Genomic DNA, 27,778 nt, shown 5'->3' with positions numbered 1-27,778 from the left:
ATTATATATCTTGGAGCTCTTATTCTGAAAGTGCTTTCACTGTTTTTTTCAGAAGTGGCACAGAGCACTTTCTCTTCCTGAGATGAGATTTCAATAAGAGAGGCAATACATTGATGGATGATGGCCCTGTGATGGAGTCAATCAGCCAGTGCAGTCATTTGTCTCCTGGGGATACAGGGTAGAGCACATCATTAGCAGCAGAAGGGGAGGCTTTCCTCTGTAATGCTAATAGGGCCAGGGAGCTGGTTGGTGTCTGTTTGCTGCCATTGCTCTGTTATTACAGGTGCCTTGAGGAGAAATAAAACTATTTTCATTTGTTATCTATGGGTGTGGATCAATTTAACAGAAATATTTAATAAGCTTTAGGAAATATTTGTGATTCAGCATAGTCTTAGCAATTTGTAAACCTGCATCACGTAAAAATGGTGAATTATTCTGAGGGAATTGTGTGTGTCTTTTTGGTTTTACACACAAGTAGCTTGACTGGTGGAGAAGAGACAGGCAGCTGGCTGATTTGAAGGGCAGTGGGTCTTAATTGGAGGAGAGGTGTTGAAAGGGAAGCCCTTGGGTAGCAGAAGTTACTGCAGCAGTCTGGTGGTGCTGGGTTTCTGTCAGAGCGAAAGGCAGAGCACGAGGCAGTGAGGGAGGGCGGCTGGGGCTGTGCTGGTGAGTGGCAGCAGCACTGAGCTGGGCTCAAGGTTAGCTTGGTGTGCTGGGCATCACCCAGCTTTGCCCAGGGAGGGTGAGTTAACCTGCACACTGCTCTTCCTCCATGGCTGCTTTGCTCCTTTCTGGGCTCATGGGAGCCACAGCAGTGATCCCATCAGGAGCAAGCATGGACTCTGCTCAAGGTGGGCAGGAGTGCTCCTGTTCTTGGATACAGGGCTGCAAACCTCGTGTAAGCAGAGTCTGTGTCCAGAGATGGTCAGTTCCAACAGGGCACACACAGAAGTTGGAAATGTTGGGAGGACAGGGTTGTTCTGAGTGGCTGGTGGGTGTTTCTGTACCCTCCAGCGCTGTGAGCAGGGGCCTGGCAGTGTGGACATGACTTTTTTGGGGGAAAAAAAGCTTTTACTTACTGTGAATCTGGACATTTAGGTAACTCACCTGCATGCATTTACCTATCTGGAAAGTAAAGGCACTATGAAGTCCACATAGAGATTGTAGGAGGTAAAGTTCATTGTTGGGAAGCACTTTAGGTTCTGAAATGTCTTCTCAAAAACTGCGTGTGAAGTCAGACTTAACAAACAGTGTTTATCTTCTTTTCTCTGAACTGTATAGATAATGGTTAAAAAAAGAGAGCAAGGGCAGCCAGAAAGCAAGTGATGTTGAGCTGCTGGAATGGTGTGGTGGGTACTTCTTGTACACTTCTTTTCTCTTGTGTACAGTGATGTCTTTGCCTCTGAAGTATGGGAGGAATGGCTCAGCTGTGTGGTACTAAAGGCATGGATTGTCAGAGTTGTGCAATTTTACATAGGGGTTAGCAGAGCATGCTTTGTCATGGGTGTGGGAATACAGGGCTCTGGCAGCAATTAAGAGTCATTAATTAGGAGTACTTAGTGCCGGATGTGAGTCAAGTTAGTTGTAAGTTGCTTAACTTCTGAGGTCAAGAAAATCTGATGCATCTGAGACATGCATCCATGGGACTGTGGGGCTGTCCACAGAGATGGGCTGGAATAGCAGAGCTCAAACGGAACTGTTGAGCTTCATTAGATGATTTATTGCCAGTGACGGTTTGGCAGCACCTCTGCCAGCTGGGAGCACGCATTTGCATTCAGAACCTCTGAAGGGTTCCTTGAGGTTCCTGGCTTCCATCAGCTGGGAATGTACAAGTGCACGCCAGGAGTTTACACTGCTGGGCTGAGACACCTGAATCAGCATTCAAAAAAAGCAACAGTGAAACTTTCTGGTGAGGGAAAGCTGTTCTGTCTCTATGAAGGGGACGAATTTTTTCCAATTACAAGTTAACAAATTGATAGAAAAATCAATGACGAGCAGAACATGGGCAGAATATCATGCCTGTGTGCTGCATACCTGTTCTGAGTGTATGGGAGATCACACCTTCATGTTCAGCCTGTGCACTTACAGAGATGTAAAACATTAGGACAATCTCACTTCTTGTGCCTGAAAGAGGCATTCGTGCTGCCAGTGGCCCAGCATGTCAAGCAAGTAATGGAAAAAGATCTGTAATAATGTACCTGTTATAGTTCTCAGGGTTTTCCCTAATGTGCAGGGACAGTGAAGGATAGCACTGAGCAGTAGTTTGGTTTTATTTCTATCTCTCTATTTTTCCTGTCTTGCCTTTTTTTTTGAGTTTTAAGCCAGACTAACTTTCCCACTGGCGCTCTGAATTCACAACTCTGAAGTTGTACAGCTGTGTACTGCACTTACTTGTTTATAAAAGCTGTCACAAGCATGAGTGGTTTATTTGGTTTTCCCCACAAAGGTGTAGTGTGAGGAGCAGGTTTATTTAGTCACGGGTGTGGGAATACAGACATTGTGCTTGGAAATGAGTTTAATAACAGTTGGTTGCTCTATTTCCGAGCGTGCTGGCATCTGCAAGTCTGCCTTGGTTCAACAGGTAGTTGATGCTTGGGGAGAATGTGACCTTTTGCTCCTTGCATTGATTTTTTGGAGTCATTTCCAGAGGCTGCAGAAGCACAGCACTTTGCTGTCAGCTGCAAGGGCTGGCTCAGGCCTCTGGGATTGAGGCACTGAGAAGAAAGGGAATAAGTTGACATGAAACTTAACATGGTTGTCTTTTGTGATCTTGCTTTTTTTCCAAGACTGTTTGTTCAAGTAGATGTTTTTAATAGATAAAAAAGATTAGAGAAATGTGTTGAATAAAGCCCTAAACAAAGACTTCAGGAAATAGCATTTTCTGTGTCCATGTAAGCAGAGAACTTCTCAGACTACTCTTTGCTCTTGGTCTTCCTGGAGCCTATAAAGTCTGAACAGACTGAGACTGCTACAATTCTGGGTCTGGTTCTTTTCTGTTTGTTTTTGGGTTTGTTTGTTGCTTTTTTTTTTTAAGAGAGCACCTCTGTGACCAAACGTTTTCTTGTTTTCAAGCAGAATGTAACAAAATTCCCAGAAAAACCCAAGAGATTCACCAAATTTTGCAGAGCTGCAGTTTTCAATGAGCCTCATCTATGTGCTCACTTGTATCAAAAAGATTACATTCCCTCTCCCTGGAGTTGTAGCCACATCCTTGCTTGTATAGCCAGCAGATTATTACTGGCTAAGACAGGTTGATTATTGTGACTTGCTGCTTTCCCTGCTTGTTCCAGTTCAGGGTATTATTGTTAACAGCTTTTAAAGTCAAGTTCCTCCTGGAAGAATTGCTGGCTTCAGGCAGAAAAAGTTTTCCAACCAGTTCTGAACTACTGGGACTGTTGAATTTTTTGAAATGCTGTTAACTGCTGCGAGTACACCTTGAATCATGCATAGCCTGAAGAGCATCCTGGGGGTAGGGAGACATAAATAATTGTTTAATTGCTCTGCTGTGTAGCTTACATCATGTTGAGTATCTAGAAAAAAATTACTCTAAACAGTGTGTTTTGGTAACAGTTCTCTGAGTCTGAAGATGAGCATTTATCCCAGTGAAGTTTAATGTGGTTGTAAGCAAGACATGCAAATGTGTCTTGACTTAAGTTTGTTAATAAAAATGTTGCCAATCTTTCAGCTTTCAGATGTTTGGTAATTATGCTAACTGAAGTCTTGAAGAGTTTTAAAAGGAAAACATTATTCTATTAGAATGAAAAACTTTGTCATTAACATGTACAAATTGTTAATAACTATTTTCAAATTTCATTAGATTAATGAATAAACATGTCTTCTGTGGTTGTTAGCAGATACAGCAGAAATCAAATAATATACTAACATTGTTTTAATTAAGAATACATTGATAATTCTAAAAATTCACTTTTGACATCCAGCTCTTGGGCTTGAAATGAATCAAACTTGGGCTTTTTTATACTCCAGGGAAATATGCTCTTTTCTCAAAGCATGCAGCAAAAGCAAGCTCATGAAAATCAGTATAACAGAGTACAGCCACTGCAAAATATCATTATAATAGTTAAGTAATTATCTCACTGCATGACTTAGCAGGAGGGATAAATAATGCATGTGAAATTGTGTTGGAGCTTGCAGGGAAGGTCCCGGCTGGCAGAGTGGCTGGGAAGGGCAGAGCCCTTGTCCAAGGACGGTGTCTGCTGGGTCCAGGAGCTGATGGCTGAAACCTTTCAATGCCTCTGAGGAAATGCAAACCCGATGCAGACCAAATTTTCTCTTTTCCCTATAAATTTGAAGGTGGCCATTGGGAAGGAATCCTCCTTTGCTGTGTTAGCAGAGCTTGGCTCCTGCTGCTGCCCAGAGCTATCCTGTGGACAGCATGTCCCAGCCCCTGATAGAACTGTGGGTCTGGTCAGCAGGAATATTGGCTCCTTTTGCAGCAGACAGATGAGGGGTTTGATTTGTCTTCCTTGCAGCTAGAACTGAATATTCTGAATCTGTCAGTTGCTGTCAAGAGGATTGTGCTTTGGATTAGTGAGCTCCTGGAAGCAGTTTGAATCATTGCAGTTAAAAGCACGCCGAACAGCGGTGTAATTAATAGTTATATAATGTACCCAACAAGCTTAGGAAACCAGGATGTAACTTGGAAAGAAACACAGCCCTGTGCAATCCCTGCATTGCCTGAGGACCACTGTGCATTTCAAGGGTGATGCTTTTTGTCCCAGGACCATTATGGTGAGGGCAGGTTTGTTGCTGATGTGTCAGTTCCCTCACGAGGCATCTTTCTGCACCTTTCTCCTTCCCTTCCTTTTCTCTGATGTCCTTCTCATCAGGCCCTGGCCAACCCAAGAACATTGCTCATGTTAGGCTTGTTGGAACTATTCTTTGCTTCTGTGTCTGCAAAAATCTTTGGCTGCTGTGTAATTATGGATGCCACATGAAAAACTCCCCAGCTGCTGAGAATAATGCTCATTTCTGTTGTGGAGTTTTTGAATAGACATTTCAGGGCAATTATGCAATACCTTTCTGCTATGCAGTACCTGTCAGCCCTTAACCACTTGTGTTTTTAGGGGAGCTGAAATGGCTATTGAGCCTTCCAGAGTAATTTCTGCTTTGTGACAAGCTCAAACGTGTCAGGCAAAGCTGTGTATTTCAGCGAGGCAGCAGGTGAGTCTGTGCACCTCAGACCTCCTGTCTTGTAGGGATTGGATTGGATTGGAGGTGTAATGCTTTCAAGTTTTTTATATTAAAATCTGTGAATAGCTTATGCACAGAGATAGTTATCAAAATTCTGAGGTGTTGCTCTAATTCTGGGTGAATTTGATAAAAAATTAATGTAATTTTCTTCCTTTAGCTGACTGTTGAACACTTTGGTTGCCTTAAACCTTTGCACTCCAACATCTAAAAGTGTTTTTTTCTCTTAGCTGATGTGTAGGTGTGATGTTTGGAGACATGGTTTAGAGGTGGACCTGGCACTGCAGGGTTGGACTCTGTCTTTAAGGTTTATTCCAACCTATGTGATTGTGTGAAAAAGGGAGAATTTTTCTGGTACAGAACTTACTATTTCTCTTTCTAGAAAGGTACCTTATCAAATGTGATTGGTTGGTTGGTGATTGATTGGTGATTAATTAGAAAGTAATTTTCATCTCTAAAAAGGGCTGCTTTAATTTAAAATGGGATGCTACTGCTAATCAAATGTAAGGTTGCCTGCCCTCCTGGTTTCTATCTACATTGTTTCCCCCAGTCAGTTTGCTCAATATTCACTGCCACTGACCTTGGATAATTAAGAAAAAAGCCTGCTGTTCTGAGATGATAAATGCAGCTTCTCTTTGGAATGAGGCTGATTAGCTCAGTTGTGAAAGTGTCATTTAATGTCTGTAGTTTCTGGTGGGATGGATGCTGCCTCTGCCAGGCTTGATGTCCCTCTTCTGCTCCCTGATACCCAGCTGAAGCTGTTGCTGAAAACCCCCTGGGCTTCCAAGATCTGAAACTTGCAGTGGACCTCTTCAATTTTCAGAGAAAATGAATTTAAGGCTTCTTTTCCTTTCTGGATCACTGACACTTCCAGCCTATTCCCAGTGCAGCTCCACGGCTGCAGTTGTGCCCTGGGTGGGAGTTTGAGATTCCTGCTTGGAGCAGCCGCTGGAGCAGGGCTTGGTGCATGAGGCTGTTCCTGTTCCACAGCACTGCCAGCCCTGTGCGCTGGGGGCTGAGTGGAGACCAGAGAAACACCAATGGAGAGAAAAGGCCAAGTCACAAAAACAACAAAAAAAGTTAAGGAGGAGAAAAATTTTTTTCAGACCTGTGAAAATATTTCTCAAAATTTCGGTTGGACAAGTTCCTTGCTCTCTTTATTTTTCTCTGTGCTGCTGCTTGGGCTTCATTATTTACTTTTGTTTTTGTTCTCTGAGTTACTTGGATTGTTTGTGACTTAAAATACCTGCTTGTTTACAGTGTGAAGGCTGTTTGTTTTTTAAACATCTTCAGGTTGATCATTCAGTTGCATGGTATTTTAGTGGGCTTTTTTCTTAGTCTAGGCTTTCCACATGAGACACTCACTACTGTATTTGTTCTGGCAAAGTACTCCAGGCTGAAGATGGTTCATAAAGTTGTGTTTTATTGATCTTTTTTTGGTTTTGTTTTTCTTTAGCTGGTGTCAGCCTCTTCTTGAGAGACTATACTCTGGTAGTAGACAGTGTATTTTGTCAGGTTGTCTTTTGTTGTTACACAGTGGGGGACTGTTCCTGATGGGATCCTTGGGTGCTGATGTGGTGGCAATAATTATCAGTAAGATTTTGAATGGCATGTGGACTCTTAGCTTTTGAAGCCAGATCTGCAGCCTTGAAAATCTTCAAGTCATCATAATCTTCCCCCCCCACAAAGGTAAAAATTTATTTGGGAAATTGCATAAGACTTGTTATGCAAGCAGTCTCTTTTTAGCCTCTGTGTAAAGTGTATTATAGAAAAAGGTGTTATTCTTTTTTTTTTAATTCAGGCAGCAAGTGGCACAAAAATCTCACAACTGAGATGTTTTCATGAAGAGAGGTTTTATTGACGGTTGTGTTGTGCTTGGAACAGAGGTAATGCAGAACTGCACACAGCTCCAACAAATGCTCACACCTGTTCCCACAAAGAGATTCAATTCCCACCATGCATCCAGTTCCAAGGAACACTGATTGAGTGGACAGGCTGTAGATAAAATCACCATAGGTCTGTTAATTGAAATACATTTTTCCTGGAATGTTGCTAGTAAACAACTGCTTAAATGAAATCTATCCATACCTTACTTTACATCTCATTTAAGGATTTGCTGCTTACCCTAAGTTCTAGGTCATTTTTCACATGTCTGTGCGTGTCCTGAAGCAACTCATTTTGTGGACATCTCTCCCTTTCCTCTGCAGGCTTTGTTTTTGATTCTCCCTGAGAACCTGGTTTTAAATAGAATTAGTTGATAGAATCAATTGATACAGTGAGGTATTGCTGGGGTTGTAGGAGGCCACTGGACCCCTGGTCCCCTTTACACCTTTAACTCCACAGCATTAAAACAGAGTGTGGCTGCTTCCCAACACCAAGGACCTTATGGGTTTTACATTCAGGTTGTAGCTGTGTGCCTTGAATAAATCTGTTTAGTTGAAGAAGGGTTGTTTCATGTAATATGTCTGAGTGGAAGAGTTACTTGAACAAAAGAGACTTAAAATGAAGCTGTTAATTGTCACAGCCGGTGACTTTTTTCTATGCATTGCTGCCAGCTGAGAGCACTTTAAACTCCCATCTGAGGTATGAGAAGGCCCATGCCTCTTATCTGCACCTCCCTGAGTAAGGAAAGCAGTTGTTCAATTATTCTCTATAATTAGTGCGCTTCAGTGGGTAGGCAGGTATTACTTATTCACAGCCTCTTTCACTCCTGCTTTTCCAGGAGTGTTTGCCTCCCAGTCTTCTGCCTTCTCAGTCCTGAGGCATCTGGATGTACCTTACCTGGGTAGTGGGTGGGCTGTTCCTAACAGCTGTGAAAACGGGAAAGTTCAGATCAGTACAAAAATCAGCCTAGCAGATATAAGAATGTCTTGCCTAGGTTGAAAGAATTTGAGAGATGCTGTGATTGCAATAATAAATGAAATATTTAGAATAAATAATGAAATATTTAGAATAATTTTTCCAGTTCTCTGTGGGTCCCTTGAAAGGAGGCTTGTCCACTGCCTGTGTAAGGCAAAGAAGTTTGCTTGAACCTGGTGGAATTGGTGTCACTGAGGTTAAACTTCATTGTAGGATGTATTGTCTGAAACACCACCGGAGTGCATTTGTCTGTGAGCAGGGAAGCCAGATGCTTCCCAAGCGTTTGGTGTCTGTACCAGCATCTCTGGGAAATGCCTGCAGCCTCCAGGGAAGAAGCAAAGGATTCTCTTCCAACTCTCACAGGTAGTTTTTTAAGCAGCATTTAAGCTACATCAAGCTTTGACTGTGTAACTTGTTGGCTTCCCCCTCTTCACCTCCACCACCTTCTTTGAGCTTAATGTGACACTTGGGCTCAAACATAGGAATTCTTTTCAGGAAGCTCTGAGGTGATTTGCTGCCTTTTCCTTTAGAGGGGACTTGGAGCTTTTTCCAGGTTCACAAGGACACTGGCTATCTGTGTCTCAAAGAGCAGCATGGAGTGGCTGTCAGGATCAAGGGCTGCTTGTTGGTTTTGGATGGAGCTTCCTGCCCGTGCTGCCCTGGCTGCCACCGGGAGAGGGAAGAAGTTGAATAAACAGGGAAACTATGAAATAAACAGAAACAAAACCAAACCAAGCCCCTGCCTCGGGGCGTGGGCTCGAGTCAGTCAAGCGGACTTTCTTTTGTTAAAAGGAGGCACATAAAAGCTTTTCTGCTTTTGTTTTTGTGCCATAATGATAATTTCCATGTGTTTTTCTGTGGTGTTTGATTGCTTTCAACTTCTTCTGAGGAAACTTAGTGGAAAAGCAAAAATTTGTGTTACTGCAGATGAAGGGGTTGATTCAACCTTTCCTGCCGCACATACCCCAGTGTTTTTAGTAGAAGTGATCGATTTCAAGCAGTCAGCTTAAGCCTGCATGTTTTTCCAAGTTGCTTCTCAACTTTTAAAGATGTTATTAGACGTTTTAGATTCCAGGTCAGGCTGCAAATACTCATTCTGGGACTTCAGTACTCAGAACCTTCCTCACTGTTTTCCATGAATGACAAAACTGCCGCTGCACTGGTGCCAACCCTTGTGGCTTCGTGGGTTCATCAAGGGGGAATAGGTGGGTTTGGGAAGCAGGAATGGCAGGAACAGGCAGGGCTGTCTCATGTAGGCAGTGCAGACAGATGGGGGAGGTTTGTTTGGTTTGAATCCTGGCACTTGCTGCTGCTCTAAGTGACTCCAGGCATGAAAAGAGATGGTGATGAAAAATATTTTCTTGTTTTTCCTCTAGATGGTTCATATGTGTGTAATTGCTCACAAAGTTATGCTAACCCCAAAGCTTGTACTCTTTTACTCCCCAGTTTTGGTGCAGAGCTCCTTAGGAAGTGGTTGCTCAACTATGTTTTCCGCAATGCGTTCGAGTAAAAACAAGGTTCTGTTTTTAGCTTGCTTTAACTTGGAAATTCTAGTGATAAGCATTTAGCTGAACAAATCCAGTAAGAAATTAGAGGAAGAAGCAGCATAACATAGTAGAATCCCACTGAGTCATTTTTGTAAATCTCCAGAAGTGAGTAATTTCTCTAATCTGGTAGATGTGTATCACCAGTGGGGTGTAGTCCCAGAGCTCAAAAAACCTTCTCCTGTAGTTAAATGGAAATAAACCCTAACCAAGGGGTATCTTAATAAGTACACCTGAGATTGAGGTGCCTGAGTATTGTGGTGCTGGGAGATAGATGATTCACCTGAACCAGAACCCAACCCAATGTAGCTTAGTAGTGTCAATTATTTTAGATTAGCAAGCATGGTAACAAAGTTGTTTTGTTAACAAAACAAGTTTTTTGTTACCATGTTTGCTAGTGTAAAACAACTGGTATTTGTTTATTAGCACAAAAAAATAAATTAATTAATATGTTGTCCAAAAATCCCTGTATTTAGTTACATTGTTGGTAGTTTTATCTTTCCCTGCTTATGTAATTCACAAACTTTCTGTAACATGACATCAGATATAAAGTAAAAAGTGTTGGCGTGTCAGGGCAGTGTGTGTTGTCTGAGGAGATTGTAGAGGATGTGCCATGTGCTTTTCTTGAGCTTTCTGTTCTCTTTTGTTGTACAGAGGAAATGAAACTTCAGCTGTGTTCTGAGTATTCTTTTCTTCAATTTCCAAGTAAGATCTCTGACGGCTTCCGTATTTCATTCATCTACAAACCAGTTTCACTTTTCGTTACACTTCTTAGTTACACATGACGGTAAATTTACATTCATTTGCTATTTGCACGTTGCATGGTATTTCCTGTTGTATATTCAACCTGTCAGAATTTACAGTGGGATTTACAGGGCTGATTCATTGTCTCACACCTAAAAACACCTCACTATATGTTTTCTACAGAAAAATGCCCAAGCCTCATTTCTTTCTGTCCTGACTAATTGACAGGCATAGGGACAGTTTAACAACAAAACCTTAAATGTAATTAGTGGCAACTGACTTGATCACAAATAATTTTTTAGTCTGTGGCTTTGAATTTTCACTGTCATTATTTAGTTTAACAGAAGGTAGGTCATATAAAAAGAAATTACTCAGATCTATATTCTTGATGTGCAGATTGTGAGTCATTGCAAGACCACAGTCAAGCAAGGACGGATGTTTTGTACGAGAAAGCCTTGTGTTGACTCTCCAGCCTTTGGGTAAAGGAATTGTGCTGGATGCTGCTGTTCTTACCTCACGTATTTGCCTCTCGGAAATGAAACGGTGGCAAACACCCAGACACACTTCTGTACCTCCTTTCCCACCAGGGCTGGGAAGTGAAGTAGCTGGAAGTGTTGGGAGCCGTGGGGCCTGCTTCACCCCGAGCCTGTGCAGATGACAGAGTGCATTAGGCTGACAAACCCACACGTGTTGCGGGTCAGGCAGGCTGCCAAGAGCTCCGTGCTTGGCCAGCGGGGAGCGAAGCATTAGGAATCCCAATAATCCACACATCAGTCTCTGTGTGCTGCCTGGTCAGTGGAGACCGAGCGAGTGAGCTGTGGAGAGATTGTGGGTATTAAGTGGGATGGGTAATGAAAGGCTGTGCTGGTGCTGATGTGAGAGTCTTTAAATGGAAAATGACTTTAAATGATGGTGCCAGGGCAGTTGGAGTGATTTGCCGCTGGCGCAGGATCACAGTGTAACCGGTAGTTTTCAGTGAGACTAACCACTTCTCCAGGGTGGAACACCAGAGTTGTTTGAAGAATTAAGAAGTGGGGGGAAAAGAACTCTTCACTGAATTTGCCTGCTTTCCCTCCTTGGGACTTGTACCAGACTGACGGCAGTTCAGGATTTTGGTTGGGTGTGTTCATGTACGTACAGATAAACACAAGCCATGTGAGTATATGCAAAGCTGCAAAGTAGGACTCATCAGGGTGAAAACAATGGTAGGACAATAAAGTCAGCATTTAGGCTCAAGATTATCTTATCTGAGAACTTTCTTGAAAAATGATGGTTCGTCTGGACAAGTAGTTATCATTGTTATCCACAGATCAGAAGCTGGCTCGCGGAGAGCTCGGAAATGTTTCTGTTGTTATAATTAGTTATTCCTGGCTTTTTGTTGTGTAGGAGAGCACTCTCTGCTAGTTTTATTTACAGAGGTAGCTGTACCTACATCATGCTAGGCACATACAGGTAACTCACACTGGTACTCCAAGTGGGAACCAAAGTTTACTAAGTAGCTTCTTCTAAGGCTTTCGGGCCTAGTGGGAGGAAGAGCTTTCAAACTGAGTATTGTAATATTGTTTCCTGGCAAATTTTGAAACCATCTGGGTCAGTTCCTCACGCCCAGGAGTAATAATTCTGAAAGCAAAAGTTTCAGTGCTCTGGGGCTGTGTTGTTCCCACAGTGCCTGCACAGCAGCTATCGACGGCAGCCTGGTTTTCCCTGCGGCTTTCCCGGGCAGCAGCAGCGTGTGCAGGATTGCTGGAGCTGGACTCCCCCAAATGTCACTGGTACATCTGTGTTCACTTATCACATTGTGTTGAGAGAACACAATGGAGAAAAAGAGCTCCTCTGAGCACATGGTGGCCTTTTGAAAACGCATGTCTGCCTGCCCCGTCCTTCAGAGCAGCTTTTATTTCTTGGCGTGTTTAGAAAAGCAAGCTGGGTTATTGAGCGGTGGGGTTTTCTCTAAACCACTGGCAGTGACCTTTTGATTGCTGATGGTGCTGGGACAGAGGTGTGAAGGGGTAGGTGGGGTATCACTCACTGGTACCAGTGGGACCAGCTCCCTCCACCTTGGAGCAGCCCTGATGTCTCTCTCAAAGTGCACGGCTGCTGCAGGCTGGGGCTTTGTCATGAAGCTGCATTCCTGGCTGTTCAAGGGCTCTTGAAATGCTGCTTTCATATGAAAGGAAATCCTATCATTGATGTTCTTTTAATAAAAAGGAGGTTTGGCTTGCTGGAAAAGCTCAAATTTTGCTCATTTAGGTAAAGCTTGCAGTGTCTGATGTAGCTGAATTAAGATTACTGCCTTGCTCAATTGGTGCGCTTTTTATTTTTTATGACATCCCTAGAGATTTAGGGCCTATTAAGTTTATTCAGAATCTGTGGTAGAAATGGTAGTTTGTCATTTTGCTTCTATCTGGACTGATTCTGGTTGGTAAATGATAGAGAAGTTTTCATTTTTAAGTGTACAATATTCCAGTGTCATGCAAGTGTAGCAGAATTTTGCTCTGATAACCCAGCCCACGTATTTTGAGGTCACTTTGCAAGAGTTGCTTAGTAGAAATTCTTTCATTGTTTTTAAGAAAAGCCTCTCTGTCCACTGGGTGTGTATTCAAGTGATTTGCATTTTTCACACAGTAAATATTATGTGCATTTAAGCACTATTCTCCAAATTCTGGACTGGTGATAGGGGATCAGCTTGAGAATTTAACTGACATATCTTTTTTTTTGGTAGGGAGGATATTTTCTCTGCATCTCTCCTTTTTGTTCCTTGTTTTCTAAGTTTGGTCTCTCTTGTGGTGTGATTTTGAAGTGTGAGACTCGAGTATCCCAAAACCTGGAGGCAGATGCTCACAGATGGGACATGTCAAGATGGATTATATGTGACAATTTCCATTATTGGTCAGGATTTCAGTGAAACAGAAAAACAAATATTGGCTCCAGTGATAAGGTACTTTTGTAATGCCAAGCCTGGTATTCCTAGTTTCTAGCTTTAGTGCTAAAAACTATTATTTTCCTCATATTTTTATTATTTGAATTTATTATGCAATAACCATGAGCAGTTGCTTTGAGGAATCTACATGTTAAATTTTTATCAGATTCATTTATCTCCTCATGCTCCCCAAGTGCACTTTGTTACTCACCAGGAAGTTTTGAGCCAGTGTGCTTTTCTCAGGATTACATGTAACTTAATAAACAGTTAAATAAGAAGTATTTTAAGTAATTGTTTTTGTTGTAAATCCATGTACTTTATTATACACATCTTGGTTGCTGCCAGCTTTATGAAGTGTTTTCGAATTTTTGCTAGTGAGAGCAGCTTATTTTTGTCAAGCAAGTAAAATGGCTTTAGTTTTATCATCATTCTGGTGCTTGTAGGCAAGTAAATTTTGTGCTGAGATCAGTGATTTTCCTTAACAACTTTGTAAGTCCCTGTAAATCATGGAACATTTGGTATTTTGCAGTAAGGTATGGCCATAGATGAAAACACCAGAAGCAGCTGCATGATAAATTCTTCTCTTTGGGAGTGCAAAGCAGCGATTGGAATTTTCAGTGATGGATTAAACTGAAGCTCCAAGTGGATTTGGGATGGGTCAATAGCACGAGCAGGGCAGTTGCAGTAAGTTTCCAGAAATTAAGCTTGTGCAGCACTCGCAACATAGAACTAAAATTATTGGTGACCAAGGAAATTGGCATAGCTAAGTGGAATGATTTTGGAATCTCACGGCCATCTTTTCAAATTTGGGCTTGGGATGATCTTTACATTTCCAGTTGCATCTCATTTCAGTTGTGGTTTTTGTGTATAGTCACACAATTTTTCTGTTGCTGTAGAACTTCTTCCTTGTCAATGCAATAAATGGTTAGAAATGCTCTTTCTAGAGTGCACAGGCCTGGACCAAATCTCTGCTGGTGGTAGAGGGCAAGAAGGGGAGTTGTAAAGTTGTTTTTATTCAGCTGGAATTTAGGGTGATGTTGCAATTGGGAGTTGATGCCATTTTAATCTATTACATATTGCGAGTTTTGTTTTAAGCAGAAGAGATGTATTGTGCTGTATTTTCTTAATTTATGATTTTTTTAAATGGACCATTTAAAAATCTTAATAGAAACCTTTTTTTTTTTTAAAGTAAAATAATGGAGCAAGGAATCATCTGAAAAACTGTATTTCTGGCTATGTACTTTAGTCTTACAGAGTCAGAAAATCAAATGGTTTGAATGGGAAGGTACCTTAAAGGTCATCTTATTCCACTCCATTGCCATGGGCAGGGACACCTTTCACTAGGCCAGGTTGCTTAAAGCCTTATCCAACTTGTTTTGAACACTCCCAGGGAGGGAATATTTTGTATATAGCCATGAATCAGAAGTAGTAATTTTATAGTATTTGTTAGCATAATGAAGTTGTGATCATTTGGACAGTTCTGCTTCCCCATCAAATGAGACAAAAATGGTCTTAAAACATGGTAAATTTGGTGTTTTGCCAATTCTTTACTAATTTTATACTCATTTAATTAAGGGTGTTAAACCCCTTATTTAAGGAAATGTTACTTTTTAAATGAAAGCAGAAAAAGCTATTTCACACATTTCCCCACTCCAGTCCTTAAAAAATGTTCCTATTGGAAGCTAATTCCAGCAGATGAGCACGGAACAATCCTTAGTTAGAGTGCACAGCTCTTCAGCACTGTCCTGCTGGGTGTGGTGTGTGAATATATTTGTTTATACACACCCAGAGCTCCTGCAGTGCCCACTGACAGGGAGCTGTGGGGGCTGCAGCTCCAGGGATTGGCTGGGGGCATCCAAGGAAGTGTTTTCCAGGGATTTGGATTGTCAGAGACAGCAGCTGTGGGATGAGCCTCTGCTGGGCAGCCTCGGGGCTTTCACTGGCACTCATTAGTACAGATTAGATATGAAAGGATCTGCTTAGATGGGTGCTGCAGGTGAGCAGGCAGGTGAGGCTGCCAGCACTGACTGTGCTTCCAGGCAGGCTTTTCCTCTGGAAGTAGGCACAGCAGCCTTTCTTCCAGAACTTCAGCCTGACTTTTGTTTTGCCTCCTGCAGACACAGTAAGTTAAATTTCACGGTATTAGCGCTTAAGTAAACGTCAGGCTCTGTTCCAATAACTGATACTCAGCGTTGTTACTCATCATCACTGCTATTTTCAATCCTCACTCCGGTAGCAAAGAAGCATGAAGAACTTCTGTTTAACTCTTGCTTTTGGCTCTCTGTCCTCCAGAGTGTGCAGAAGCTGCTGTTTGCTGCTGTCTTGAAACTGCTTGGTATCAGGAACCCTCCACAGAGGATTTAACACAGGGTTAACCCTCCACAGGATAAACCTGTGGTCCAAAGCACATGCACCATACAGTGTTAGATATCTCTTTTGGGATGATTTTATAGTGTTGTGTGATAGGCATGGACAAGGAGCAGAGCCCATGGGATTTGGTAGAACAGACCCAGGTTTGTGGTCACACAGGTTCAGCCCTTTTTAACCAGAAAACTCACTCTGTGATGTATCAATTTCCCAGTGGAAAAAAACCCTCAAAACAAACGAAAAGAGAGACCAAATGTTTGTAAAAATGAAAACAGTGATGCTTCTCTGCTGAAAATTTTCCAACAAAATCCCAAATAGCCCCATTTTCTGGCTCAGGGCTCCTTTCTTGCTGGCTGCCCACCAGGTCCCAAGTCCAGCTGTGCAAGAAGCACCATATAAGATGTTTCTTAATTTGATAGGAGGTGAATGGTCCAGATTTACTCTCATGTTTGCATTTCATTTGCAGTTTCTAGTTTTGTACTGTATTAGAATGGGTGTTTTGAGGACTACTGTGACTACTTTGTTTTCAGGGGCAAAACTCGGATCAAACTGCATCCAAAAAGTTCTTACAGCCCTGACTTCAGATTTTTGTAATGGCATTGTATGGAACAATGTATATTTAAAAAGAACTGGACAAGTACTGAAAAACCTATTACACTGTGCAGTTGAGCAGTCATAGTGGAATAGTTTATAGAGCAGTTCTGGGACTCTATTAGAACTGTTTTTGCATGTTTTCACTAAAAAAAAAATCAGAAACATGAGCTGCAGAATATGAGCAGTGACAACTCTGGGAATAAACCTCTTTTATTTATACACTTTGATTTGTAAACCTGCCCAAATATTTTTAAAAGGTAGTGCTGAGGCTCCTGTAACAAGCAAGAATGGAGTATTTTTTTTACAGGCATCATTTGGAGTCTCAGCTCTCCTCTGGTGGCACTGACCCGACACTTCCCAGCAGTCAGGAATGCATGTCCTGTTCTGTATATGCCAGTGACAGCTTTCATTTCATTTAATAACATTCTCATTCTTATTTGATTCAAAAGAAAATTGGAAAAAATAGAAGAAAAGCACATTTTCATCCAAAAAGGCAAAGAACTGGCAGTTTTGTGTGAGGCCAGGAAATATTAACTACTGCAAATAATTTTGAACTTTTTAAAGTTTACAAACAAAAGTATGGGATGGTGTGGGGGAAGATTGTTCAATCTGTGAGAAGTGACCTGAAATCTAAAAACTTCTGGTGGAGAAACAAAAAGTTTAAAACACTCTTCTGAAATGTGAACAGCTCAAGGTTTGTAGTCATGGCCAGGAATAGTTATCAGCAAAGCTGAGGCTTCTTTATCTCTGTTGCCTGTTCTTGACTCTTCCAAGGAGGTGGAACACAGGCTGGATGGTCAAGAAGAACGGAACAGTTGAACAATTTTTGGAGGTTGTTTTTTTTGTGTGAACCTGTTCTTTTCTTTCATGTTTTTTCTAAAATATTCAGACTTACACTCAGAGTCTTTCAAACTTGTTGCTGTGCCCAACACCTGGGGCCCACAAGTGTGTGTTCCTTAGATGGACTTCTGTATTTTTAAATGTCTGTCTTCTAAATAAAAACACAGTGCTAGCACATCAGTGTTAAAGGAAAAATCTGTTCTTCCACCTAAATATTGCTCAATCACATATTTCTCACAGTTTGTCCTTCTAATCTACTGTTGTTATTGTTGCTTTGTTTCCTGGATCATGTGGGGAACTGGAGATAAACGTATACAGCTTCCATACTGCTTTGCAGTTCTACTCTGAGGACAATGTGTCTGTTCATCCTTGTTCTTGTTGCTAAAACGGACCCTGTGGTCATCACAAATGAGCTGGAAAATATTCATGTAGGAATGGGGGCTCACCCCATCGTGTTCACAGCTTAATTTCTCCAAAGCTTTGGTTCTTCTGGATGTAAAATTCTTTTGAGGAGACGTTAATTTAGTTTGTGCTCATGGGTTAGTTTCTAATCCTGCTTCATGCTCAGAAGGATGCTTGTTTTATAAGTGTTTTGGCACTGTTTTATAAACACTGTAAATACTTTTAGTCTTGTTTTCTTGTTTTTCTTTGAGCAAAGATATATTCATGTGTGACTGGGGTTATTAAAATAATCATGTACTTCACACTGCGCAGTGCATGAAACACATTTTCTGAAAGCACCGCGGAGCCGTGCAGAGGTCGGCCGGTATCACCGCGTGCATCAAAGGCAGAACAGCATGAAATTGTCCAAATCCTCCCTACTTCACGTTACATGAGGCTTTTGACTCTGAAATCCCACTCGATGGCACTTTCATTCTTCTGATAACATAGTTGTAGGGAAGTCAGAGCAGTTGTAATTAGATCCATGTTCCTGGGGATTGCTGGGGTCCCTCCCGGTCTGTGGTGCTGCCGGGATAAAGCCCAGTCAGTTCCCTGCTCCTGGTGTCTGCAGGAGGCAGGTACCTTCCCTTTTCTCAAGGCAGTGGGGCCAGAGAAATCCCAGACAGATACAGAACTTAGTCACTTGAAAAATGAGGTGCAGCTTATCCTCCTATATCCCTCTTGAAATCCAGGTCAGAGTAACTCCGGTGTTGGATGTGTGGTGATCTGTGCTGCTGCACTCCTAAGCCTGCTTGCAGGGGGTGTGAGTGGAGCAGCAGAATTCCTTGGTGTCCATGCTCTTGGATTTGGTTCTGAGGCATGCTTTAAAGGAAAGCTTTGAGACACAGAAGGAAATGCAACAGTGAAACACTACTTGCCAGAACCTTAAAGTTGCACTTTGCTTTTTAATTTTTAATTTATTAAAAGAGCACAGTGGTGTAGGTAGTGAGCCCTTCAGAAAAGTGCATTTATTCCGCTTCCCATGAGTGAAACATCCCAGAGTCATTTCACATGGCAATCTGAGGGTACAATATTTGCATATAGTGTGTATTTATATATATGTGTATATTTGCATATAGTTTATATTTGCAGGCACAGTGTTTCTGTGAAGCCTGTTACTAAAAGGTAGTAAAGATTATTTGTGTGCATCATTTACGGGAGTTGATGGTGAAGACACCCAGATGCCACAGCCATTCTTAGAGCAGACAAATATATTTCAGCTTTTTCATGCAGCAGTGTGTCCTTGCTGCAGAGGTCATGAGTTATTGTGCAGATGTCTGCTCCTGGGATGTAAACTACTCTTCAGTTCATGTGAAATAATTTATTTGTCTGTACATAACTTTGAAAGCACAGTTTAATTTCGTTTAATTGCTCTTAGGTTTAGAGGGGGAGAAGACAATCCTCTTCATGTTGTAAAAAGAAAAATGATGTGCATTTGTTTGTCACATCAGTGTTGGATCTTTACTCAGGTTGTCACCTAAATTAGGCAAAAATTATCTAAGCATAACTTCAGTATCATAAAGAAGTTCAGATAGGAGAGAGCACACCTATTTCAGATACTTGCATTGAAAATTCAAGAACTAAGTCTAACACTAAGTATTGCATCTCTTTGGATAATTTTTGGGAAGTTGAGGCTTTTTAGCTGTGAGTTGTGAGCGGTGTTGGTACTTCCAACCTTCTAGTAGGTTACAACATAGTTGTTCCTTAAGCATGAGTGCTGGTTACAAAGCCTGAAGAGGCTGAGCTAGGGTTTGATTTTTGTCACTTCGATCTGCTCTCTGTGTACCTGAACACTTGAATCTTGCAGCAAGTAAACCAATGAGAACATTTTGGGATAAAAAATGGTTAATACTTGTTTCTGTAGCTGTTTATTCTTAAAAATAAAGTTTAGAAGTAGTTGCAACTTCCTGTTCAGATTGTTCTGCTTAAGTGATAACTACTTTAATATAATAGTGGTGTATCTGGGTTGAAGCATTCGCTTTGGAGGTGGCCAAATAAATCATTTTTGGTACGCAGGGAAACTTGGAGTAACTTTTGGATGTTGCAGCTGCTTTACTCAATTGTGGTTCCTATGGTTATAGTTTGCTGTGGTTAAAAATGTGCTGCTCGACTTGCTTTGCTTGGCTTTTTAGTAAAGGGCTTTTAACCAGTGTGTCCTGGCTGTAGTGGCAGTGTGGGCCTTACTTGAAGGATTTTATTACTCCTATTATTATTGCTATTACTCTGCCAGTTACTTAAATTACCTGGGTTTTACCCTCTTCCTAAGCTTGCTGCTGGCATGGGTGAAACAGTGAGATTAGGAACTGGAACACTGTTGGGTTATTTGCATTATTAAAAAAAAATATCTGTTCTAGTAGTGCAGCAGACCTTGAAAGATGCTCAGTGTTGACCAAAGTCTCAGCAGCTTTGTGCTTCCTCCGTCATGGCAGGAGCAAACCCATGGGCAGGGCTGGTTCTCCTTCCCACGGGTCCCTGGCTGCTTCCTGCTCTCTTCCCTTCCACCTTTGGCTTTGCCCTCACCAGCAAACCATCCTAAGAGGGAATATGTAAATAGGGATTTTGGAGAAAATGTGCTGATTAGGTCAGTGACTGGCCAGAAAATGATCAAACTTAATAAATGCAGTGTGCTGTCGCAGGTACAGATAAGGAGCAGAAGAGCATGGGGCAGTGTCTCCACTGGAGTGCTTTAAGGCTGGTCCTTTTGCCATTCCAGCCTTCTCTGGGGAAATACAGCGGGACATATTTATGCAAGTTTGGTTTTTATTTTAGTTTACATTTTAATATTTGTGTCTCTGTTCAAGCAGTGCAGCACTCCTGCAACAGGAAGGGCAGCTGCACAGGTTGGGCACAAGGCTTGGAAATCACATCACAAGGAGCACGTCAGAGTTGTGCAAAGTGGGAAAACCTCTCAGAGTCATGAATTGTGATTTCCCATGAATGGCTCAGGTTTCTGACTTAGCTGGTTGTGTAAACAGCAAATAACTGTAAGTCTGGGCAGAAGTGGCAGCTTCAAGCAGTGAGTTAATCATGCAGGGAGATGGTATCTGCCCTCTCTTTGAAGATTTCTTGACATTTGATCTTTTTTTTTTAGTAGGTGGTGAGCAGGTTGCTTGACACAAGTTACTGTTGTCAGCTTTTAGTGTGGTTGCATCAATCTGAAAATCTTTTCCATGTATCCAAACCACTTCTTTTTACATGTTCCTTCTCAGTCATACAGACAGAAATTGCTGTATACTGGACTTCAGGGATGCTAAATATCTTCACTGTTCTGTGGAACAGGTAACTGCTTGATCTAATCTGCAAAACGTTTCAGTATTACAGTTACTTAAGGCTGAAGACCAGATTTTTGTTCACTCAGATGTGTATGCAGATTGCAGCATCAACTGAGTTACAGTTTCTATATTGGGTGAAAAGTCTGATTGCTGGAGGTGTTGAGATGGGTCAGGGGCCTGATTTCAACTTGTTGCATAGACTTTATAATAATCTGTGGTAGAGAAATTAAATAATTGGGTATATCTGGCTTTAGTAAAAACATCTTGGTACCATTTTACAGGAAACCAGTACCAACAGAGGCTTAGCAGCTACTTGGATTTTCCCATGACAGGGAGTAGAAATTCTCTGGGTGTTCCCTTGTGTGTATAATCTCTCAATGCAAATGTTATGTGTGAGCAATTAATGTTTTAGACTTTTTTGCAACACATCACACCACTAAGTAGGTGCTTGAAACCTCTCTGGATGTTTGTAGTAAAAGCTGGGTGCAGGTACAGAGTTCTGCAGCACAAAGCCCTGGGGTTCACCAGCTGTAGAGCTGATGGTACTTGGGTGCAGCTTTCACTGGCAGTCTGTTGTAGTGTGATCTGTGTGCAAATTTGATTTGTATTTATGAACAATTTAACAGCTCTGGACAAGCCTGGGCAACTGTTGCAATTAGCATTTGGTTTATTATGGACTACTAAGGGAGTTGATTACCTGGTTTTGTTCCTCTCCCATGAGCTGTGTGTGTGGTCACAGGGAGCACAGATCTTTCTGGAGTGTTGAAGGGATCAAATCAGTCATGAATAGCTGAAGTATTCAGAGTATAAATTGCTTTGTGATATGCCAGGGGGGGAAAGTTTTTGAGTTGTCAAGAGAGAACATGAGAGTTTGGATGAGGAATGCAGGAGAGACCAAGGTACCAATTCCTGTGGGATATGTGAGGATCAATAACCAAGATATTGGTTACATGCAAAGCTCCTCTCTGTGTAAGCCATAACTTGCAGTGGAAGCAGCCTTTGAAAGGCACTTGCTTGTGTTTTGTGTCTGAGCACACTGGGACAATGGTGCGAGGCCGGTGTGTCGGAGGCTGGCACGGCTGTTCCCAGTGCCACTGTGAATGCCCACTTGTCTCCTGTGCTCCTGCCAGCCCAGTCCTCGGAACAAAGTCATCTCAGTTACCTTCTCTTGTTCTTTGTTATTTGTGCAAGGTTTGCTGCTGCTGAACCAGAAGCTTATTTGAGAAATTAAACTGAAGGATATGAAGGAGGCTGATGTTTATCAGGAAACTTTTCTTTTTGTCACATTCTGTTCCTTTTCTTAAAGTGTAACCACAGTGTATGGCTGGCAGCTTCTGGAAAGCTGATTTTTCACTGCTGTTCCCCCCAAATTGGCTGTGATTTCATGACATAGATGAAGAAAGGGAGCATTATACTTCATAATGTTAGATACTAAAACCTGATGAAACAGCAGTTCAGAGTATTTCTTTCTTTTAACGTTTCTGTCTTGTTTGGTAACAGCAGTAGTACTTCACATCAAATAAGGACATCCATTTGGTTCTTTAAGTGGAGTGTTCTTCCCTGGCTGCTGAAATAAATCTTCATACTGCTCTCAGCATAGTTATTTTTACCGTGTAAGACTGACTATAGATCTCTCTTTTCATTGTCATTATAGAAAACCTAGAATAAACTCTCAGTTGGTGGCACAACAAGTTGCCCAGCAATATGCAACCCCACCACCACCTAAGAAGGAGAAGAAGGAGAAAGTGGAAAAACAAGACAAAGAAAAACCTGACAAAGAGAAGGAAATTAGTCCAAGTGTTACAAAGAAGAACACTAACAAGAAGACTAAGTAAGTTTGAAGGATGCAGTATTAAATGTGATGTGATTTCAGTAGCACTGTGCGTTGGTTAATTGTGCAGTTAAACCAACATTGTAATCTCCCTCTTCCCTCCAATTCTCACAGACCAAAGTCGGATATTGTGAAAGATCCTCCTAGTGAAGCAAACAGCATACAGTCTGGGAATACTACAACAAAGACCAGCGACTCAAATCACACTTCAAGGTAACTCTAGACTAAAGTTAAGCCTGTGGTATCTGAGAACTGTATTAAAAAGCAAACACTTTTTTTGATGTACAAGCACTTGAACATTCCACTAGTGAGGACAGATTCAGGCTTTGGAAATATTAATTCTTTTGTCCATTCCGTTTTCATTTCTCTGCTAAAATAATTGTATTGTCAGTTGGGTAGTAGTGCTTTTGACTGTAGACACAGTGGGGGAAAAACATTAACCAGCAATCGTATCAAATTCTTATCATCACTTGATAGCAGTAACAAAGGTTACTTTTTTACTTCCTTATCTGTAATTCAGTCACTGTAATTGTCAAGATAATTTTCCAAGTATACAGGAACTAAGTATACATGAACAGATTTGCTGGGATCTTGCTATCAACAAAAAGCACAAATGGCTGGTTTGATATTTGACTAAGTTTGAAATGAGTGTATGGAGAGAGGTTTATTCCTAGTCTTGCCTATACTGTTCTTCTATTTTTTAAAATCAAAAATTCAGCATCACGGAACAGTTTTTGTATTACCGAACTTGAGAGCTACAGGAGGCAGAACTGAACTGGGTGCTTTGCCTGTGTGGGCTGTATAAGAATTACATTTCTCTTTAAAATGTGCTGTAATTGGTGTTTATAGCGAAGCCTCATGAACTGAGGCAGTATTAGCTGCAAACACTGGTAAAGCACATGGGAAGTACGGTTGGCACTGCTGTTGGCATTCAAGTTGGCAAGGTGTGACTACAGAAAACTCTTGTCTTGGAAGTTTTTAAATAATAGCATGAAAATCTTGAAAAGGAGGGAATATCCTTTGCACAGTAACCCACTGGAATGTAGTGAGGACAGTGTGAAATCTGCTGTGCTACAAGACTGAGCTGTTTGCAGGGACTGCTTTAACTCTTCTTCAGCCCCAAAGAGAGAAGTGTCCATTCCTGATTTGATTACAGAGAGGCAGCTTTATTGCAATGACTCTTTTCTTGTCCTGTTCTTCTTTAAATGGTACTTATTTTGAGACTTAGGATGCAGGAGACTTGATGTACTTGACTAATGACATAATATTAAATTGAGAGATTACATCAAATAATTGTTTTTACTCATTAAAGGAGTCACTCTGTCTACTGCCAAAGTCTTTTAGTCCGTGTTTTGTGGCAAGCTTTTGCCAGGCCTAATTAAGCCTTAATAGTACCAGGTCTAGCTGGATATTTTTAAAGGATGCCTCATCTCCTTTACTTCTTAAACTGTCTTTTTAAGTGTTTTATGTAGTGGAACTTCTCTTGCAATTTGCTTTCTCAGGAGTGCTGTCAAGAGTCTTTTTCTGATTTTTACAGAATGATAAGTTTTTTCATGCCCAGATTGCTTAACAGTTTTTCTGGGTTTTTTTTTTGTAAATTGTCTTTTAGGGCTCTCTGAATTTTTAAGAAATCCTGTTTAAATTTCTTGGATACCATGCCTGTTTCTGACAGTATGTCTTGGTTTATACCATGCCTTCCTGTGTACTTTCAGATTGAATGTTTTGAAACACTTCACTTATTTGGCCATAAAACCCTTTTGCTATAAATGTGAAGCATCAGGGTGTTTAATTTTGCAAAATAACGTGAGTGGGCCAATCCCTTTCTTCTATAAGAAGCAAAAATTGTATGCATGTGCTGAAGAGATTGGTGGTTTCCATCTGTGCTTAATCAACTCTTTGTACAGGGGAAACCCTGAAAACCTCCCAGAGAAATGGTTGGGAGGCTCAGTTCTAAAAGTGATAATGTGAATGTTTGTGAGTGGGACTGTGGGGAAATTCTGTACCTCAGCCCTGCTTCCCACAGCCCTTCCATGTTACTTTGTCCTGGCATTTAAAGATGCATAGGCAGCTCCATTTTTTCTTTTTTTAAAGCTAATTACACCTCTCAGAGCTACCTTTAACGAGCAATAGCCAGAGTTCACATCCAACCCTGTAGGAAGGCGGAGGCCGCGGGCTCTGTTCCGGTATCTGGGCCAGCATTTTGGCTCTTTCTGAGTACAAGAGGAAACAAATGACCGAGGCAAATTACAGGAAGGACTGGATTTCCTGGAGGAACTCGGGGCTTGGGGAGGAAAACACGTCCTCGTGATTCGCTTCCGGGAACAGCGGCGGCCGTGCGGGGGATCTGCCGGGACGGCACCGCAGCGCCGGCGGAAACCTCAAACCCTGCTGAGCCAGCTGGCCTTTCTTGGAAGCCACAAACGAGGTGGCATCATTTCATCTCCCCATGGTTGCCTGTGCAGCTTGGCAGCTCCTGTGACTCTGTCTGTGCAGCGTGGGTGCATCTCCCTGCCCCGGGAATCCAGAGCGCGGCTCTGGGTTTGGAAAGGCTGGTCCCGGAGTGAAGGGGCTGCTGCAAGGAGGAGTTTTACTGACCCCAGTGCAGCAGTGTTTTGGGGTTTTGTTTGTATTTTCTGTCTGTTAAAAATGCTCTTCCTGTGGTACTTGTTAAGAATTGCAGCATCCTCCTAGGTTAGATAGGAAAATACTATTTTTGGTGCGGTAACTTTATTTTTGGTGAGGAAGTTTGCAGAAATACAATTGTTCTATTTTGGAAGCTGTACATCTGTCCTTAATGCATTTTTCTGTTCTTATTCTGGAATACCACTTGGATAACTGCTGCTTAAGGACTTTCTCCTTGTTAACTTACCACTGCAAGCCATTGAGTATTCATGGCGGGTAGAAAATTAGCTTAATTCCCTCTTTTTCTGTTTTACTGCACTAGTCTTGTGTGCTGCAAGTGAGGAGGAGAAAAGGCAGAGTGGTTTAAAAGCTGAAGCTTGATCCCAAAGTAAATTAACCTTCCCTCCATCCCTCTCAATAAGGCAGCTCTCAGCAAGCTACTTTTCACTGATGTATAAAGACTCTCCTTTTTAATTTCCCTATTGGGAATATTCTGCTGCTTAAGTCTGACCCTTAATTAGGAGCAAAAGCTGTAAATTACAGCAGTCTCTGCAGCTGACTTGGAATTTGCTGGTAGCTGGAGGAATGTCCAAGGCTTGTTGAAGCAGAGCTTTGGACCAGCCCATGAAATGTGCTTGAATGTCAGCTTCCTAGAGCTTCGACCCTTATTAGCTACATTACTAATTGAATGATAGCACAGCATGCAAATTACTGAGATAATCCTGAGCAATAAATACCAGTGGGTTCTTTTCGGGTGATTTGTGCTTTTTTCTTTCCCCTTTTCTTTTTCCCCTAACCAAAAGCTCTGGCTGCAAAAAATACCGTTGTACATTTTGGATTTTATTTACAATAGCCTCGATTCCAGAGGGAACATTATGAGCTATTTTATCCATAGGCTGATTGGGCATCTGATTTGTATAAGCTCAAAGCAGCTGAAAGAGAAGCCAAGTTGTCCCAGTGCCTGTGTTGTTTGCAGCTGCAGAGTTCCAACATGGGGAATGAAAGAGCCGTGGCCGAATGCTTTCATGTGGTTTTGTATTGCAGAGTCACAGCCTTGTCTCATAACATCAGGGCACATGATGAGATGGTGAATTTAGATAAGAGAAGTCTTTCATCTGTCCCTTGGGGAGGAGATCCTTTGCTCTGTCTGGCTCCTGTCCGCTTGGCTCTGCTGTGGTGTCCTCCTTTCTGGCAGGGTTGGATAGGGAGAAGCCTGCAGGAGACTCCCTGTGCAGAGCTCTGTGAGCCAGGTTGTTCTTTAGGGCTGAGTGTGCCCCGCAGCCCTCAGAGGCACAGGGAGCCTGGCTGGCACAGGGAGCAGGGCACACCTTCATCCTGTGCTCTGCAGTACTCTGCCTGCCTGGCTTCTCCTCCCATCCACTGCCAACTGCGAGGCAAGGGAGCACAAGTCACACCGAGTTTGTTTTCAAATGCTTCTCCTAATAAACTTTCCCTTTCTCCTTTATTTTTATCCTTTTAATAAATGTCTTCTCATTCCTTTTAGACCCAGACTGAAAAATGTGGACAGAAGTACCGCACAGCAGCTGGCAGTCACAGTGGGAAATGTCACAGTAATTATCACAGACTTTAAAGAAAAGACTCGCTCTTCATCCACGTCGTCTTCTACAGTGACCTCCAGTGCAGGATCAGAACAACAGAATCAGAGCAGCTCGGGCTCTGAGAGCACAGACAAGGGCTCGTCCCGTTCCTCCACGCCCAAGGGGGACATGTCGGCAGTCAACGACGAATCTTTCTGAAAAATTGCACATGGAGTTGTGGAAACTATGAATCAGGGTATGAAATTCAAACACTCCACCTGCCCACGCTGTACAAATCCTGGAGAGCCTCTTCTGTGCTTGAACACACTTTCTCGGACATCGACCTCTTACTGATGCAACCAGGATAATTTCTGCTTGCCGTGGGCATCTGGCCACCAAGGAATTTCTCACCCTAGCGATTACTCTTGACACTTTTATGTATTCCATTGTTTTATATGATTTTCCTAACAATCATTTATAATTGGATGTGCTCCTGAATCTACTTTTTTATAATATCTGCTGTGCACAATTTTCCATGAACATGACAACTTTTTGTTTTGGGGTAGGGAGTGGGTGGGGTGGGAAGGGGGCTTTATTTATTGCATTCACAAACTCCATCCTCTTTCAACATATCCTTTTTAAGTTCAGTTCTTCTTCCAGTTATACTGTGTACTATCAGTTTTGATATAAATTATATATAAATATATATATAAATAAATATATATAAAGGGTTATTTGAAACCAATACATGGAAACGCTGGTGCTTGAAACACTGTGAAGTGATAAAACAAAATAATTGAACCGTTCAAGATCTGGGACAGTCCCCTTCTGTGAAAGTACTGAAACTGAAATGGAACTGGTCTTAGGTGAAAAGGGTTCCTGAGGGTTTGAGCCTGGATGGGACCTGTTCTCTCTATTGTTCCTTCCCCATTTCCTCCCTAAGCAATGGCTAAAGCGTACTGGACATGGTTTTAATTGTTACAGCTTGGGATCTGAGA

General features: G+C 41.9%; 1 protein-coding gene across 2 annotated transcripts in view; it reads left to right on the top strand.

The window, feature by feature from the left end:
- RYBP (RING1 and YY1 binding protein) overlaps window positions 1-27,368 on the top strand; it is a 37,633-nt gene extending 10,265 nt beyond the window's left edge. For both annotated transcript variants that reach the window (XM_030956529.1, XM_030956528.1), the window contains 3 exons: window positions 22,444-22,620; window positions 22,735-22,833; window positions 26,747-27,368. In XM_030956529.1, coding sequence (XP_030812389.1) covers window positions 22,444-22,620; window positions 22,735-22,833; window positions 26,747-26,999 — 529 coding nt within the window. In that variant the 3' untranslated portion in view covers window positions 27,000-27,368. The remainder of the gene's footprint in view (window positions 1-22,443; window positions 22,621-22,734; window positions 22,834-26,746) is intronic.
- Window positions 27,369-27,778: the final 410 nt, after the last annotated feature.

This window comes from Camarhynchus parvulus, chromosome 12 (assembly GCF_901933205.1).
Source record: "Camarhynchus parvulus chromosome 12, STF_HiC, whole genome shotgun sequence".
In the NCBI taxonomy this organism is placed as follows: Eukaryota; Metazoa; Chordata; class Aves; order Passeriformes; family Thraupidae; genus Camarhynchus; species Camarhynchus parvulus.
Note: the sequence above shows the minus strand (reverse complement) of the source record. Positions and strands in the feature narration are given on the sequence as shown.